The sequence below is a fragment of the Crinia signifera genome, chromosome 7, assembly GCF_055691185.1.
Source record: "Crinia signifera chromosome 7, ASM5569118v1, whole genome shotgun sequence".
NCBI classification, from domain to species: Eukaryota; Metazoa; Chordata; class Amphibia; order Anura; family Myobatrachidae; genus Crinia; species Crinia signifera.
Window position 1 is genome coordinate 47,493,679 of NC_139223.1, and position 13,008 is coordinate 47,506,686.

Genomic DNA, 13,008 nt, shown 5'->3' on the forward strand with positions numbered 1-13,008 from the left:
CTCGTCAATAACAGCTGTATGTGACAATGGGGGGTATTCAATGTCGGCGGAAATAGCGGCTGCCGCTTATTCAGTGCTGCCTTTTCCAATTGTTGAATTCACGGACGTTTTTCAGCAATCTGCGGCTGGGGATTCTGACTGTCGGGATGTTCCGACAGTCGGAATCACATATTGAATGCCCCCCAATATCTTTTGTAATGTAGCTCAGGGTACATGTATTTTGTTGTTTGTCTGGGAGTTCCAGGGAAATGGTCCCATGTTCTCTAGTGTGATCTCTTATTCTTCATGCTTTATGGTGTGCCCTTCAGCTTGAGAACTGGGAAAACTTTAAAATATTCAATACATTATTATACTGTATATACTGATATACATTTAATGTATACAACATAGTACAATACATAAACTGTATAGTGCAGTGGTTCCCAAACTGTGTGCCGTGGCTCCCTGGGGTGCCTCAGGACACTTGCAGGGGTGCCATGGGTTGGTGGTCCAGAACCAATTCAAATTATTTATGATCAATTATTTATGGACAAAACCAGTGCTGGTGTCTGTCAATCATAAATATGTGTACAATCCTGCCCTTTACTATATAAATGAACTTAAGAAACGAATATAAACACAATCTACTTAATTTTCTATATATATTTTTGGGTCTAGGGGTGCCGTGGAAAAATTCTGATACTCTAGGGTGCCGTGATTCGAAAAAGATTGGGAACCCCTGGTATAGTGATAAATTAAAACAGTATATAAGTGACCTAAAGAATACACTTTGTACACTTGCAACTCGTGTCATTATTTAAAGTTGCGCACAACTTGCACTCAGAGATGGGGATCACTGGAGTGTCGATCATGGGGTCAACAGTGTCAACATGCACAAAGACGACACAGGGGAAAAAGTCAACACAAGCAAATGTTCAACACAGAGAAGTTCGAAACATGATAAGCTTGACATTGGATTTCACTTTGTTTTTAATGGGCCCTTAGTGCTCAAGTCAGGGTCCATTGTTGCATGTGCGGAAGGGCCGCACACCTCAAAAGAGGAGGGTGTGGCCCCCTCCAAAATGGGAAAGTCCATAAAAGGGCATGGGTCATTAAACTTGATCAGTAAAAAAAATATATATACTAGTTTTGGGGCTAGGTACTATTCTGGGGTCTACTTTGGGTACATTTTTGATTTTTTTTGTGAGGGTTAAGCTGCAGGGAGCATCAGTTAGGATTAGGCTGTGGGGAGGGGACAATTTTGTTTAGGCTGCAGTGGGAGGGGAGATGGATAGAATTAGGCTTAGGTTATTGTTAGGCTGTGGGTGGTCAGACAGTTGGGGTTATGGTGATGGGACAAGAGTGAACAATATGGCTGCAGGGCTCCGGACGGTTAGGGTCAGGCTGCATGAGATATGGTCATTAGGTCCACAGTCAAAAGGTCAACATGTAAAAAGGTCGACATAAAAAGGTTGACATGAGTTTTTCATGAGTTTTTTTAAAACATACGTGTTCATACTTTACCATCCCAGTGGGCATAGTGGGAGAATAGCATGGCAAGCGCAGCGAGCCATGCAAAGGGGACGCAGTACACTTATATGGTGTCCATGTCGACCTATGTCAACATAGACACCAAAGAGTGAAAAACCCATGTCGACCCTTTTCCATGTCGACCTTTTAATGTCAACCTTTTGCAAGCATGGACCTTTTCATCATGTCAACCTAACGCATGTCAACCTTTTTTGATGTGTCAACCTTTTGATTGTCGACAATCTGTGGGAGGAGGGGAGGGTTAGGCGGAGGGATGGCAGAGGAGTTATTACAGGCATGTCCAAACTGTGACCCTCCAGCTGTTGTGAAACTACAATTCCCATCATGCCTTGCCACACTTTTACAATTAGGGAATGCTAAAACTATTGCAAAGCATGCTGGGATGTGTAGTTTCATAATAGCTGGAGGGCCATAGTTTGGATATGCCTGGGTTAGCACATGATACAGGACTCTATCAGTGTCGGAGATCTATTACTGGTGGCCACAGGAGCTGACAATCCCAGCACAGGATTATACTAATGTTAGAGATTATGGATATATTACTGGTGACCACAGGTGCTGATCTAATCCTTCCACCTGACATCCTGGGCTGAGGAGAGGGTGTCCACTAACAGAAGATGCGGCATCGCATCGTGCTTCATGCTCAGTGTGACCACAACTCCCAGCATGCACCAGCCATGTCTACTGTACTGCTCCGAAAAGCTACGACAGCCACTTGCTGGATCAATCAGTGAGGCCAGGGACATGGTGGCACCAGCAACTACCTGATTGAAGGAGGGGGCTTCCTATGTCCGCGATGCCGTCCGTTGGGATCATTGGGTCGAACACAAGCTTTAGGTCTACACCTTTAGGTCGACATGCATTAAGGTCGACATGGGTTAGGTCGACAGGGTCATTAGGTCGACAGACAAGAGGCAGAAATAGCGTTGGTCCAGCAGATGCAGTGCACCCTGTCACGACTGGTTTTCCCTGTTACACTCTGCCTCCCTCTACCTTTCCCTGTCACACACTGCCATGTTGCCTAGTGTGAACTTGGGGGTAGGAGGGTCCACAACCCACACGTTCCACCACTCATTGAGACACAGGGATTGTGCTGTCTACATTTCTACTCTTACTGATTGTCCAGGAGAATGTTGAATTACTGTAGGAGGATATCTTCTGATCTTCCTGAAGAGCAGGAAGTACTCCCAGAGAGTGATTACCAGCCTCCAGGGGGTCTAGGGACCTGCTGTGGTGACCATTAAACCACTCTCACATTATTACACTACTGCCACCTCATTAAGTGTATATATCCCCCACCTTAGTAACCGTCCATATATATTATCAAACCACACCCACTTCAGTAACTGTATATATTAAGCCACTCCCATCTCAGTAATCATATGTATTATTCATCTACTCCCATTTTAGTAAACATAACCCCCAACATGACCCATTCCATTAGGTACAAAATGCTCTGTTCCTAGACTTCCCTGCCAGTGGCCCAGTTACAGAGGTTGGACTCCAGCATAGTCCAAAAATCAAAGAGGGGGGTCACATCAACTGCCAATGAGTCCAGGACAGTGATGTTTGTAGTGGCATTAGGTGTGGCTCCCCTCTTTGAATATTGGACTGTGCTGGAGTCCAACCTCTGTAACTGCCACTGGCAGGGAAGTCCAGAAAGAGAGCATTTTGTACCTAATGGAATGGGTCATGTTGGAGGGTATGAGTAAATGTATATATTATCAAGCCACACCCATTTCAGTAACGATATATATTATCAAGCCACTCCCCCTCAGTAACCGTATATATTATTAAGCCACTCCCACCTCAGTAACGGTAGCTATTATTATAAAGCCACTCCCACCATAGTAAATATATATATATATATATATATATATATATATTACCTATTTTCTTCTATAGCCCCATTTTTGCTTCCGAGGAGAGGTGTGAGTGGAAGGCAGTATGTGTAAGTGCTATGTCTATTGTGGACTGGTATACAGTAGTTGAATGGAGCATTATTATATTTTCTAGCTGCACACAGTATCTTTGGTTAGCCCTCTTTCCTATGTCACTCTGCTCATCTCCCCCATACTGCTTATTCTCCTTTCTCATTGTCACAAGGCACAGTGCTCCCGCCAATCATGAAGTCTGGAACATGTTGCTTTAAAGTTATATACCCCATTTAAAGGATCAGATCATCTTCCAAAGAGATCTTGTCTTGGGTCTATTGCGTGCTTACCTTGGAGAGCCCAGAAGAAAGGTCCAAAGTAGGAATGGTCATTAACCATCGATGGTTAGTAACATAAATAGTTTCCTCCCAATGATAGTCTTACCATTGATAGGGGAAAAATCCTCCCAACAGTTATCGTATGAATAGCCATCCCTAGACTCTAAAGAGCAAGTATGTTGGCATAACAATGACTCACAAGAAAGAGGCAAGGCATCTGGGGCATGCACCTCCTGGAACTCCAGGGGAGCTGCCTGATGTTCTCAGGGGTATGGTATAGAAGATCTACAGTATTTCAGATGACAGGTACAAATGGTTGTCAGTGGTTGAGCTCGACAGGTACAAAAGGTCAAAAAAGGTCAAAAGGTCGACATGACAATGGTGAACACACTTATGGTCAACATAAATTTTTGGGGTAAAATCAGTTTCAAATATCTTCTACTGCGGGACCGATTCGCTCGCCATGCTTAGTTGGCCATGCTTCGGGCAAGGTGGCTCATGCTGCAACAGTTGTGCTAACCACAGGTTACTATTAGCTGTTCTAGTCCATGTGGAGAGTAAAGGTGCCCATACACTAGCGCGATTTGACCAGTTTTCACCCAATTCCGATGGATCGGTCGGAAAAAAAAAGTGATACGCGTTCCTGTGCACATTGGGTTGGATTTTGAGGACGGACATGCTGCACATAAGATAAATCGCAGCCCTTATGTGCACATTGTGGATGCTTTTTTGCACCCAAAATGTATCGCATCCGATTTCCCCCGGCAGCTCCCCTGGATAGATCACATGTTAAAAATGGCACATCAAGTGCCAAATCGGAAGATGGACTCGCCAGGGAAGTTCAAAGGGAAATCAGGTCCGACCTGTGCCTCAGACAAATCGGACCAGTGTACAGTAGGTATCCGGTCACTAGGTTGACAAGAGGAAGGCCGACAGTCATGAGGTCGACATGTGCCAACAAGCGGTATTTCATGCCCTACCATAGGGCGTGGGGGGGGGAAATAAAGTAGTGTGTCGAGAGTATGGCGAGCGCATGGCGAGCGCAGCGAGCCATTCAAGGAGACGCGATGCTACGTCATGTTGTCCATGTCGACTGTGTTGTCATTCCGGACAAAAAAAACCGAAAATCTCCATGTCGACCTTTTGACTGTCGGCCTTGATGCATATCGACTTTCAACCCATAACTGTACGGTATGGGGGCCTTTAATCAAGCAAATGTAAAAAATGACAAAAAAAAACATGTGTGTTTGTGTCAATCATTGTCATGTCAACCTTTTTAACATGTCAACCTTAAACCTGTTGGCCATATGGTGTCAACCTCCCGAGACACTGTCATGTGTGTGGGCAGAATGAATGATTATTTCCTATCCATGCTCATATATGAAATGTAACACTTAGGAGGAAATGTACTAAGTTGGGAGATCCCATGTGAAATAGAACTCCCCTCTGAGTAAATGTTTCCCCTTAGAATTGTGAGAGTTCCAGTTGTTCAATGAGAAGATGAAAACATTTTCAGGCATTTAGTTAATAGTTATATTGTACGTTTTATATTGTCTGTAGAATTCCAAGATAAACTGATTTGAAAATATTACCTCTTATCACACCGTACAAATTACCTGGTCCGACCTAAGTTGTAGCCGGGGTCGACCTGGGTCACTGTGTGGTGTGAAAGAGACTTTTAAAAAACCTCGGGTCCAGCGACCTGGTAATCCGACCCAGGTTAAAAGAAGGGTTTTACCAAGGTTGCTGGGCAGTGTGAATGGGTAACCTGGGTTGAGCGACCAGGGTCCTGTTCACACTATAGGGAGGGGCAGCATCAGCTCCAAGCACTGCTTCTTCCCTTGCCCCCCGATGACGCTCTACCGCTCTGCGCCCCCCCCCCCCCCCAATCACTTCACGACCAGGTTGCCGGGTCACCATGGGGAGCTTCACCTGTCAAATGTCAGAGCTCCCGGGAAGTACCCGTGTCCAAATCCCGGAAGCGACCTGCCATTTGCGTTGTGAAAAGGGTATAAGTAAATTCCCATTGATTTAAGAGATAAATGTAAGACTTTAGTAAATCAGCTGCAAAGTCTTGAAAACAAACATAAAAACTCACAAATGTGTTCTAATGTTTATTCTGTGTTTTACAGGACAATAATGGGTCCTTACGGAATGGATCGAACCGTCTATTGTATGGAGTTCAGTGACTGTGCCAACGGTTTGGGTGATGTATTAAAATTTTAACATATGACATTGGTCACCTGTGATTGTGTGCATTCATCCAGATTAAAACATTTTACTTGATTCGAATTTGGAGAAGACTTATTCCCCTCCATGGTGTGAAAAGATACTTTGAGGCAGTGCAAATTATGGTTCCTTACTATTTTTTAGAATGGGGGAACAGAGGCCTCTCCTCCCAGATGTGACCACATCCCTGTATAACCTGGGTGTGTTTCAATAGCTCTGATTTAATTCACTCTACCTTTTCATATACCCATAGGCGAATCTAGGGGGTGGTCCGGGGGTGCACAGGACCACCCATTAGCCCATTTTGTAGCTGAGGGATGGGGCTTTCCAACGAGCCCAGCCCCGTGTCTCTAGCCCCCTGGGAACCGGAGATACGACCAGGCAAAGTTGGAACATTTTCCCTATAGGATAACATGGGACCCGCTAATTCCGACCCCCACCCAGTTCAACGGCTGCCAGTTCCCCCTTCGGCATCACTGAAGCTCGAGGTTGATCTCAGTCGAACCCAAATCGCTGGGCCTTCAATATGATACCAGGCTGGATCCATATGGGTTAATTGGTTCCAGGGATATTGAGGTTAAACCGTTTTTTTTTTTTTTCATTTCTTAAATGTAATTTCATGACTGTTTATGTTCTTTGAGGGCAGATTTCTCTGTAACTAAACAGCCCAGTTTCATGGGACCAAAATCATTCGAAGCCAACTCAAAAGTTCTTCAATATGATACTGGTCTCATGTAAATGGGTCAGTTGGTTCTGAAGATATAGCTGGTTGGTTAAAGGGGGGTAGGGAGTGGTTGTCTCTCCCCCTCACACCAGAAAATGCAGGGACCTGGTGTATAAGGTGTCAGCCTGGGAATGTCCCTGCATGATCCTGGGACCATATTCCCAGGTAAATCCCTGAATTTTCTGTTGTGAAAGGGGTATTATTTCAAACAGTCGTGATCTGCAGTGCTCTGAATACAGCCGGGCAGCCCCCTGCTCTCTGCCCAGCTGTCAATGACTGTCACCCCTGCAGCTTCCGCTCCAATTCTTCTCCCCGCTTTCACCTCAGCCTCCCCCCCCCCCCCCTTTTATTCATGTGGTGCCGGCGCCCGGCATGCTCCCCCGACATCACGCACAACAACAGCGGGCACAATATTTCAAATGTCCACTCGGATAGAGGGGACACCAGGAGGCGAGTGTCAGCCTGTTCTGTGCTGCGCTCTGCTCCTCTCCCCATAGAAGCAGCTGCACTGCTCTCCATCTCTCCCTTCAGCAGCAGCGAAGGCTCATATAAAAATTTACAGTAAGTGGCACTTTTGGGGGCATTGCTTAAGGGACGCTACAAGTAGCGGTATGTGGGGGCATTATGCATAATTTGTGGCTTAATGTGTAAGGGGCATTATGGTGTGCAGCATCATGTGTAAGCGGCATTATGTGTGCTGCATCATGTGTAAGGGACATTATGTGTGCAGCATCATGTGTAATGGGTACTATTTTGAGCGGCATCATGTGTAATGGGTACTATGGTGCCATCAAGCAAGAACCCCCTAGCAATGAGCATGTAGGTAAGCAGCACTTATGTGGCAAATATGTAATGGGCATAACGGTTTGTTATATAGTATGTAATGGTCATCATGATGTGTGGCACAATGTGTAATGGGCATTATGGTGTGTGGCTTTATGTGTAAGTGGCATTACGGCGTGTGGCTTTATGTGTAATGGGTATTACAGAGTTTGCTAAAATGTGTTATGGGCATTACTGTGTATGGTCTAAAGTGTAACACCACACCCTTTTTGTGATGCCACGCCTCCTTCCCACGAGGCCACGCCCCTTTTTGGCGCGCGGCTGCGCCGCGCTAAGGTCCCCCTACTGTTATGTCTAGATTTGGGACCACCCATTACCATAATTCTAGATTCGCCTATGCATATACCGTAAGCCATATTTAACCATATCATCACGTGAGCAGCCTACTTAATTTACTAGTCTTACAGTACATGGTCATACTGTACTTTATGTACATAAGTTTTAGGCGTTTATTTTTATGAATTGAAAAATGAAAAGTGAATGAACTGAAGAGAAATCTAAATCAAATCAATATTTGGTGTGACCACCCTTTGCCTTCAAAACAGCATCAAATGATCCTAGGTACAACAAAGAATGTCTGTCGGCAACATTAAGCACGAAGGTTAACTTCAAGTTTGGGGCTGTTGAGGAGGAATTGGGGATTTGGTCAGGATTGACAATGTTCTCAATGCTGAGAAATACAGGCAGACACTTATCCATCATACACCATCAGGGAGGTGTCTGATTGGCTCCAAATGTATTCTGCAGAAAGACAATGATTCCAAACATACAGCCAGGGCCGCCGAGAGGCAGGGGGAGGGTACATTTTACCTGGGCCCGGGCCTGCCAGGGGGGCCCGGGTCCGGACACACACTTTAAAATATATTTTTTGGGCTGCGGGTGCGTGGGGAGGACAAGGACCTGTCCGCACGCCCGCCCATGTGTCCGGCCACCCGCCCGTCAGCTGCGGCTGCCCCTGCCTTCCCCTGTCTGTCCTTCCCCTGCACACGGAGAGACAGACGCTAGAAGTCATAGTTCACCTCTAGCGTCTGACAGGAAGCACAGCTCTGCACTTCCTGGTAACGCTGCAGAGCTGTGCTTCCTGTCAGAGACGCTGGAAGTGAAAAATGACTTCTAGCGTCTGTCTCTCTGTGCGCAGGGGAAGGCAGGGTAAAGCAGGGGGCAGCAGCAGCTGACGGGCGGGTGGCCGGGCACATATTAACCCCTTTGCAACGAGCTAGAACCCCTGGCAATGGAAATAAACCTCCCTTGGCAACGAGCAAGAACCCCAGGCAAAAAATATTAACCCCTTGGCAACATTTACAAACCCCTTGGCAATGAGCAAGAACCCCTGGCAATGGACATTAACCCCCCCTTGGCAACAAGCAAGAACCCCTGGCAACGTACATTAACCCCCCTTGGCAATGAGCATTAACCCCTGGGAACAAATATAAACCTGTTGGCAACAAGCAATAACCCCTGGCAATTTTTGACGCGTGCCTGCGGCAAGCACATATATTCCTTTCTCCACTGCTGTAGTTGGGAGATATGCATTAGGTGTGAGGGGTATTGCAATGTGTGGCATAATGTGTCAGGGGCATTACAGTGTGCAGCATAGTATCAGGCATTATGGTGTGCTGCATCATGTTTCAGAGAAATGGCGGTGTGTGGCATAATGTATTGGGCATTACAGTGTGCAGCATATTTCGCTGGGGCATTACGGTGTGCGGCATAGTATTAGGGGCATTGTTCAAATTTTAGGTTGGAGACCACTAGACTAGGAGAGCAGGCATGGGGTTAGCTGTGTCCAAGCACCAACTCACGCATCTGCATGTGCAGTCTAATGCCGGGCAGCTTCTGAGCACTCGCTCAGACACTGCCCGGCTGTTCCCGACCTGGCGTGCGGCCTGCGCTGTGTGATTCGGTCATAGGTCATGCTGCGCAGGCCGCAGCGCTGACCACCAGTGCCGGAACCTGCTTGCCGCCGGGCCTCCCACATCATACCCGACACCGGAACCTGCTCACCGCCGGGCCTCCCACATCATACCCTACGCCAGAACCTACTCGCCACCAGGCCTCCCACGTCGCACATGTCTACCCGACACCTGCCTCTGCACTGCGGCCGCCTGCCCCCCTCCGCAGCAAGTCAGTGTGGGGGCACAGGGGGCAATTTTCTTTTAGGGATGACAATCCCGGGAATACCGGGTTTCAGCATTTTTCAATCCCAGTGATATTGGTGTACCGGCCCCAAGATTTCTGTTGCCATCCCTTACATACAAATTATCTTCTAGACCTACTTTGTCTCTGTCCCTGCGTCCCCACCATCTCTGTCCCCACCATCTGGCCCTTCGTCACCACCGTCTCTGTCCCTGCATCCCGCCATCCCGCTCTATGCACCTTTGTCCCTGCCATCTCTCTCCCTGCATCCCCACCATTTCTCTCACTCTACCTGAATCTTGCCTCAATCTGTGTGGAATAATTTGAATTTTGTGTCATTCCATGTGGCATAATGTGAATTTTAAGACATTCCATGTAAATTTTGGCTCATTCTGTATAGCATAATGTGTAAGGGGCAAGTATAAGGGGTCTACTATTGTGTTGCATAAAGGGTATATGGTGTGGTACACACCCCTATATCCTTTAGAGGCCACACCTCTTTTCTGTCACTTGCCACTCCAGGGGGGCCCAGTGACGCTGTTGTACCTGGGCCCAGGATTTCTCTTGGCAGCCCTGCATACAGCCAATGTTAATTAAGAACTATCTTCAGCGTAGGAGTCCTGGAATTGATGATAAGGCCCCAACAGAGCCATGATCTCAATATCAGTCGGTATATCCTTGCCGGGTTCCTTCGAAAACTTTGTACAAGTGTACCTAGAAGAATTGATGCTGTTCTTTAGGCAAGGGGGGGGGGGGGGGTCACACCAAATATTGATTTGATTTACTGTAGATTTATCTTTTGTTATTTCACTTTGAATTTTTAACTGATAAAAATAAACTATTAACACTTCTATTTTTGAAAGCATTTTTTTTTACGCCTGCCTAAAACCTTTGTCCAATACTGTAAATGAGTATGACCATGTACTATAACAGTAGTAAACAAGTAGGCTAAATATGACAAAATGGTTTCAAAACGAACTCTATGAAAAGTAGAGTGAATTAAATCAGGGACGCGGAGACACTCCATGGGCTGGGAATATACAGGGACGTGGCCAAATCTGGGAGGCAAGGCCTCCTTTGCCCCATTACACAAATAAAAAAGGAACCATAATTTGCGATTCCTCAAAGTCGCTTTGCGCACCAGGGAGGCGGATAATACTTCTCCTCTAAAGTTCATGTAAGTAAATAGTATTTTTATAGATATTATAGAAAAACCAGCATAAGCAAATACAAACATGAGAAGAGGTGTGGCAATGCAAGTCAAACATAACAAAAGTCTGTAGTTTTTCAAGTTTTTTTTTATCCGAATGTCAACATAGTCAACATGGATACCATCAAAGTGTACCGCGTCCCCTCGCATGGCTCTCCGCGCTCGCTATTCTTTGGGCACACTATTATATTCTCCCTCCATGCCCTAGTGGATGGTAGGGCATGAAATACCGCCTGTCGGCTAAAAAAAAACATGTGAAAAACCTTTACTGTCAACCTTGCCATTGTCGACTTGCTTGTGTCGACCGTCCAACCCTGTCGACGTTAGCCATGTCGACATATGCCAGGTGTCGACCTAATGCCTGTGGTCGACCCAATGCATGTTGACCTAATGACCTTATCCCAAAGCAGTTATGGTATAGGGGTCGACAATGTATAGGTCAACAGTCACTAGGTTGACCACTAATGGTCGACAGAGAAAAGGTAGGTCACAATGAGTGGCCTGAGGGGCGCCTGAGCGGAGTTGTTTTGCTGGAGCTGCGGTCTCGGGACTTGGGAAGTCTGACCCAAGGAATGGTACACTGGAAAAAAGGGGGGGTTTGAGACCGCGCTCGCTAGGAAGCATGCAACAGGTGTAGTTAAAACATTTATTATGAATAATACATATAAAAAAAAGTATGATAAAATAAATCAATTAAAAAGATTGGGGGTACCGCAAGTAAATGCAGAGAGCAGGGATATTCACCCACAGTCCAGCCGTAGTAGTGTCCTTTATCCGTTCCTATAATGTCTCCAGATAATCATCCTATGTAGGGATGCCAAAGGTGTTTGTACTGGGAGAGATGTAGGTCTCCAAACCAGGGAGCTCCTGATGTTGCCGGGTGCTCTACCTGGTGGGCTTGATGTTATTGCCACTTGATTCCTTTGTGGGAGAGATGTAACTCTCCTGACCAGGGAGCTCCTGATGGAGCGAGGTGCTCTACCTGGTGGGCTTGATGGTGGTGCCGCTTGGTTCCTGGGAGAGGATTGATTCTGGAGACTGGTCCGGTTTCAGGGTGATAAAAACGTGGGGCGTCTGTAGAGTAGGGGTGTCCCGGCTCCCCTTCACCAACGCGTTTCACAATAAGCTTTGTCAAGGTGATACCTGGGGTGTTCACTGTAGGAGTTATATACCCTCTATGGGAGGAGGAAGCCATTTGCACCTGTTGCATGTTGATTGTAAAGTTTCTGTTACTACAACATTATTTATCTATCCTTATATTTCTGTTAATAGGAGACAAAACTAAACCTTCCTATACCTTCTGGTTTAAAAAACAAGCATTATAAAGCACAGAGAATTGAATAAAACATACATTTCTGTAGAGACCCGTTTCCGGACATCCGGTGACGTCACTTCCTGGTTGGTGAACCGCATATGCGTTCCACCAATGTATGTAGGATATCTATTGTGAGGGCGATTTTTGCCCTTTTTAAAGATGGCCGAATCTATACTTCCGGGTATACTACATTGTAGCTGGCTGTTTCCCCGGACTCTCTGCATACTCAGGGAGCGGGTGCTGCATATATTAGTGTTCCCTATTACTGGGAATTTGTTACTCATGTAATGCTGGTTCCTGTGTTCACTTTAGTGTGGTTGTGCTTTTTATTATTAATGGAGCGCACATGCGGTTTTACAGTTATATATAGGACATAGAAAAATATTAACATATCTAATACATTTTGGTGGTTTATAACAGGACTGATTTATGATTATGAAAGATGTTTATCATAGGTATTTCATTGTAATATACCGATGCATTAGCTTATATACATATATAAACATGGGCGGAGATATGCAAATGAGCGGATATAAGTCAAGGTCAGTTGCCAGATACATAGAACAATACACATATACTATCGAAAATTGGGGTAAGCAATATTAGGTGATGTTACACAGTAGATAAAAATTCATTGACAGTAAATATATAAAAAAAAAAAAATGATGACACTCTAAAAGGGAGGGAGAGAGAAAAATGTCATAGATTTAGAATTTTTGCATTTTTCATTACATGCAGCCCATTACCCACCCTGGAAAAAAGGGATTCCTAAGGGCCAAATAATGCGGCTATACCGCAATTGCACTAAC

General features: G+C 45.7%; 1 protein-coding gene across 3 annotated transcripts in view; it reads left to right on the forward strand.

The window, feature by feature from the left end:
• LOC146019438 (syntaxin-binding protein 4-like) overlaps positions 1-13,008 on the forward strand; it is a 95,333-nt gene that overhangs the window by 35,810 nt on the left and 46,515 nt on the right. For all 3 annotated transcript variants that reach the window (XM_083151974.1, XM_083151975.1, XM_083151976.1), the window contains exon 2: positions 5,875-5,948. In XM_083151974.1, the coding sequence (XP_083008100.1) occupies positions 5,875-5,948 (74 nt within the window). The remainder of the gene's footprint in view (positions 1-5,874; positions 5,949-13,008) is intronic.